The sequence below is a fragment of the Trypanosoma grayi genome, assembly GCF_000691245.1.
Source record: "Trypanosoma grayi strain ANR4 Tgr_1141_V1, whole genome shotgun sequence".
In the NCBI taxonomy this organism is placed as follows: Eukaryota; Euglenozoa; class Kinetoplastea; order Trypanosomatida; family Trypanosomatidae; genus Trypanosoma; species Trypanosoma grayi.
Window position 1 is genome coordinate 1 of NW_008826760.1, and position 4,920 is coordinate 4,920.

The 4,920-nt window shown below is 44.7% G+C and overlaps 4 protein-coding genes across 4 annotated transcripts; all 4 read left to right on the forward strand.

Moving 5' to 3' along the window:
- Positions 1 to 564: 564 nt before the first annotated feature.
- Positions 565 to 1,446, forward strand: DQ04_11411000 (hypothetical protein; the record flags this gene model as incomplete). Its single annotated transcript, XM_009316516.1, has 1 exon — positions 565 to 1,446. One exon carries the CDS (start codon positions 565 to 567, stop codon positions 1,444 to 1,446), a length of 882 nt encoding a protein of 293 aa, XP_009314791.1.
- Positions 1,447 to 2,145: 699 nt separating this feature from the next.
- Positions 2,146 to 2,874, forward strand: DQ04_11411010 (hypothetical protein; the record flags this gene model as incomplete). The annotated part of the gene is made up of 1 exon (XM_009316517.1): positions 2,146 to 2,874. One exon carries the CDS (start codon positions 2,146 to 2,148, stop codon positions 2,872 to 2,874), a length of 729 nt encoding a protein of 242 aa, XP_009314792.1.
- A 213-nt stretch (positions 2,875 to 3,087) lies between these two features.
- DQ04_11411020 (putative amino acid transporter PAT4) lies at positions 3,088 to 4,428 on the forward strand (the record flags this gene model as incomplete). Its single annotated transcript, XM_009316518.1, has 1 exon — positions 3,088 to 4,428. One exon carries the CDS (start codon positions 3,088 to 3,090, stop codon positions 4,426 to 4,428), a length of 1,341 nt encoding a protein of 446 aa, XP_009314793.1.
- A 177-nt stretch (positions 4,429 to 4,605) lies between these two features.
- Positions 4,606 to 4,920, forward strand: DQ04_11411030 (hypothetical protein; the record flags this gene model as incomplete). The annotated part of the gene is made up of 1 exon (XM_009316519.1): positions 4,606 to 4,920. A coding segment is annotated over one exon (315 nt), but the record flags the coding sequence as incomplete, so codon positions are not given.

The window sequence follows — 4,920 nt, forward strand, 5'->3', positions numbered from 1 at the left end:
GCATAGTAAGAGTGACACAGGACAACACAACGGACCAATTACAGAAACAGTGCTTTCGCTACCCCCCTCCCCCCGCAACACATGCATCCACACATACATAAAAGCAAAGTCATCCAACGAGACGGTATTCTTCGCAGATGGAGGTAGAACTATGGTAGGAAAGGAGAAGCACTGGAAAACATGTAGTACATGAAGGGCAATATAACGACCCCGCATAACACGGAGATGTTCTCCGTAAGACTACAAGCAATGGGGCATGTAGAAAAGTGACACGGATACTGCAAGAAGAGTCAAATCAAGCCAAGTTAAAGTACTTGCAATGCACAAGCAATCGTTTTGGTTACAATATGTTACCTTGCATCTCATGATTTGCCGACGAACAACAAACCAGAAAGAGCTATGGAGTGACGGAACATCCCTTTAGGAGTTTTGCCAAGATAAAAACGATTTTAAAGGCGGCCATCATACAACAGAACATACCGTGGAACGGCAACGCTGCTCAAGCTCACCTGCCTCACTTTGCAATAAAAATAAGGTATTCAACCACTGTAGAATATACACTAAATGCTATCAGTTGACATTGCTAACTACAACTGGAATGGCACAAGTCCTTTTTCCTGTCACAGAAGCCGTCGTTTAGGAGGTAGTACGGTAAAACTTCTCAATTTGAGTAATACTCTACCAAATTTCTATGTACAGAAAGACAGTGGCCTTAATACACGTTCCCCTGTGCATGAGCTAACTGTAAGCGTTTTTCTTACAGTGAAAACAACAAAAGGCAAGCCCGCGCCGCCAAACCACATACGAGCGACTCAGTTTACCAAGCGCGCGTCTGGCCGGATTCTCCCATTCCGTTTCGGCTTACGGGGGATTTTTAGAAGTATTATGTGCTGCGGCCCCCTTGCGACGCATGGGTTGCAATGGCGCGCTGGGGGCTGCCGGTGCAAAATCAAAAAAAAGCCGTTTCCCAAAACGGCGTTTCCGCGACACATCCGGGACGGGGCAACCGCCCCTCTTCCAAACATGGTGGCGGAACGTCCTGCACCGCACCCCGAACCCGCGCTGCACCACGAACCCGCAGCATCAACCCGATGCTTCCGCCCCGGCCTATGGGGCGCCACCGGCCCCCCCGGCCGTCTTCTCACAAGGGCCAACGCGCTGCGTCCCCAGAACCCCCCCCCAACAATCCCAGGGGGGCGCCCGAAAAAGGGCGGGCGCGGCCCGGAGCGAGTGGGTTGTTCAGGGTGGTGCCTGGCGTGGGTCGGGCGGCGCGGGTGCACAGTTGTTGTTGTGGGGCGTGTTTTGGGGGGGGGGTGGTGTTGGCTTGTGTCTTCGGAGTGTCTTGCGCAGTTTGTTTTTGCCCTATCATTGCCCTTTCAAAGGCCAGGAAAGCAAAATAAACTGGCACTTCATTTTTTGTCCGGCAGTTCCTTTGGTTTCTACTAGTAAAAGAGTCACGGGCGGTTGATGCAGCTAAGCAGGGTGTTTTAAAAGGACGACCTTGTGGTGGCTTCTACGTTGTTTTACGCTTCTTTTCTCATCAACTTGTAACAAAGTTGTGCAATGTGCAAACACTGTTACGCACAATTTATAGAAGGGCACGCGCATTGGATGTATTAGAGTGTTTTGCACAATGGTACCTCTAGAGTTTTGTGGATGCTTTTGGTAGAAGGCGTAACACTATATAAATCGCGCTGTGTTATCAACCTGTTTGTCTTTTGTTTGTTTCGTCAGTATGGTTTATTTGGGTCTTGATTCTATGTTGAATTGCTGGCATATTTTTTTTCTGTTTGTAGAAAAGGTATTGGACTATTTATATACATTTATGTATATAGCTAAAAACTTATATAAGCGTATATGCATATTAATTGAGCGTGAAACTGCTCATAAGGGATTTATGTTGCGGATGCAATTTGCAGTGAATAAGGGGTCCGGTGTCATTGCGAAGTTCTTTCTCGGCATGTTCTTCTCTGTCAATAACTGGCTGCAATTCTTGCAGTAGCTGTCTATAATCTGTGTTCTATATCAGTTTCAAAGGCTGTTTGTGCCTATTTCGATTTCTGATATCCACTACGTGTTATGGTCACACCTCCTAAATACTCGTTGGTTTTTTTTTCTACTGTTTGTTTTGTCTAGATTAGGGGTATGAGGGGAGGAGAGCAGTGCGCTTTTCGTTATTATGAGGTTCTGCCGCTGGACCTTGAACCGGATTATAAATTAGGATACACATGCGACATGTGCTCCAAGGACTTTTCCAAAGCCCCATTTTTTCATTGTGCGCGTAGCGGCCGAGACTTATGTATGAGCTGTGGTGAGAAGATGGGATTGAGTCCATATTCAGCGTTGATCAACAGGGTAATGATTCCTGATCTTGTCTGGCGAGATGCTCAAAAGGAAACTGTCGTTGTTCTTTGCTATCAGATACACTTTGAAACCCTTGGGTGCCACTTCTCGGATGGATCCAATCTTTTAATACCCCAAAGAGATGATCTTCCGAGTTACTTCATAGATTCAGGATCTAGTTTTGAAAATTCTACGTTGCTCGCCAAAAACGACCTTCAACGAAGGTTTCCGTGGATAAAAGAAGCCTTGAAAAAAATAAATCTGGATGGTGTTTCTTTCCATCCCATGTCGACCTCCAGTGATCGCTCCCGGTCCTGCTTTTTGAAGTCTTTTCGTCAGGATGGGGTTTTCATAGAATTTCGTTTGTCTGACGGTTTTTGCGAAGTCTTGCACTGTAGTGAAGGGGTGGATCTTGTGATAAAAGATGCCCTCATTGTTTCGTGTTTAGTGTTGAATTCCCCGGTACGTTGGGGCAAGGTATTACCAAAAGCAGCTTCTGTGGCTCTTGAATGGTTTCTGAAAAACCAGTGAGCTTGTTGGGTGTCTCTTCAGAATACCTTGTTTGCAGCCCCATTTTTGAATATATATGTTTATATATATTTAATTCGTGTAGTGTGATCTGTGTTTCTGCAGTACCAGAAGGAGGTGAAATAGCTTTTTTGGTGAACCTTTTGGTTTTTTTTTCTTGTTTCATTTTCTTTTACAGCGTTCACATTGAGAGGTGCGTGTGGCATTGTAGTAAAAATGTTTAGAAAGAATGAAGAAATTTTCTCATTGGACTACTTGGCACCTCTTGTTGGAGATGAAACTGTTCAAGAGGGTGGTTCATGCCGATACTCGCTGAAACGATTTGCTTACTTTTTGATGAATCTTGTTCCGTATGGGGGATTCCTCTCGGCAGCGTTTAACTTGGCAAGTGCCACTCTTGGGGCGGGGATTATTAGTTTGCCCTCAGCCTTCAATTTTAGTGGTATAATACTCTCCCTTCTGCTTCTATTTACTGTCACATTGGCTACAATCTATGCGATAAGGCTTTTGGTTGAGTCACGCGAGCTAACAGACCTTACTTCGTATGAAGCAATGGCAAGGGCTTTTTTTGGCCCTGGTTGGGACTATTTCATTGCCAGTGTAATGTGGCTCTTTACTTTTGGGACGTGCGTAGCGTACATTATATCGATTGGTGACATTCTTGATACGGCCTTTGCGAGCGATTCTGTTCCATCATTCCTGCGCACTCAAAGTGGCAAAAGAATCATGACTAGCGTCATATGGTTTGTGGGCATGTTTACCATGTCTTTGCCAAAGCATATTAACTCCTTGCGTTATGCATCCGGATTAGCGATTTGTTGCATATTTTTTTTTATTGCGTGTATTGTTGTTCACGCCCTTCAAAACGGATTTAAGGAGGGTAAACTGCGGGATGACGTCAAACTATGGAAGTCTGGGAATGCTGTCGTTGAGGGACTATCGCTTTTCATGTTTGCGTATCTTTGTCAAGTGAACTGTTTTGAGATATACGCGGAAATGACAGAGCCGACAGTAAACAAGATGACTCTCTATGCGGCTTTTAGTATGTTCATGTGTTTTGTTGCGTATTCTGCTTCCGGATTCTTTGGTTACGCAGACTTTGGTTCAGAAGTTACAGGCAGTGTTTTGTTGCATTATGACGTTAATCGTGAAACTCTCTTCGCAGTTTCTTTTGGAGGCATAGCTGTTAAGTTGTGCGTGGGTTTTGCTCTAAACGTTCAGCCTGCTCGTGATTCTTGTTATTATCTCCTTGGTTGGAACTTGCAGACTATTCCAATGTGGAAACACATCATTTTCTGTGGGTCAATGTCGTTCGCAGCACTTCTTTTGGGACTATTTATACCCACTGTGAACACTGTGTTTGGACTTCTTGGAAGTCTTTGTGGGGGCCTTCTAGGATTTTGCCTCCCAGCACTTTACCGGATGTACTGTGGACAATGGGGTCTGAAGGAGGTTGGAATAGTGAACTTCGTCTGCACATATCTACTTCTTTTTGCTGGTGTGGTTGCTGTTGTTTTTGGTACAGGAGCTTCAATATACGGTGTGTTCATTCCGTGATGCATACTGATGAGACCTATGACCGTGTTTGCTGCTGCATTTTCTGAAATTAATGGCTACTTTAGCACGGGACATTTTTCTTCGATTGGATCGTTTTTTTATTCTTATTGTCAGAAACAACCTCGTCCTTTAGATGTTAAAACGCTCTTATTTTCTATTTGTTGTGGTTTTATTTTCATGGTGTTTCTCGTTAAAGCTATTACACAGCATTCAGGCAAAGCAAGTACAAACAAGCGTAATTTACATCTTTATAAACCCAATTCTCCAATTGAACACTTGGCAATGCATGGGTCCACCGAAGAGGGAAACATATTGGATGATGCTAGCTTGGGGCATCTCGTGAACCTCAAAAGCACTGAGAGTGATGGAAGTAGTGAAGCAGGCCTCAAAAACTCCATCTTCAATCGTTTGGGTTCTATCATCCCGTATGGCGGTCTTCTGTCGACGACCTTCAACCTTGCCAGCGCTACACTTGGGGGCGGAGTGATCAGT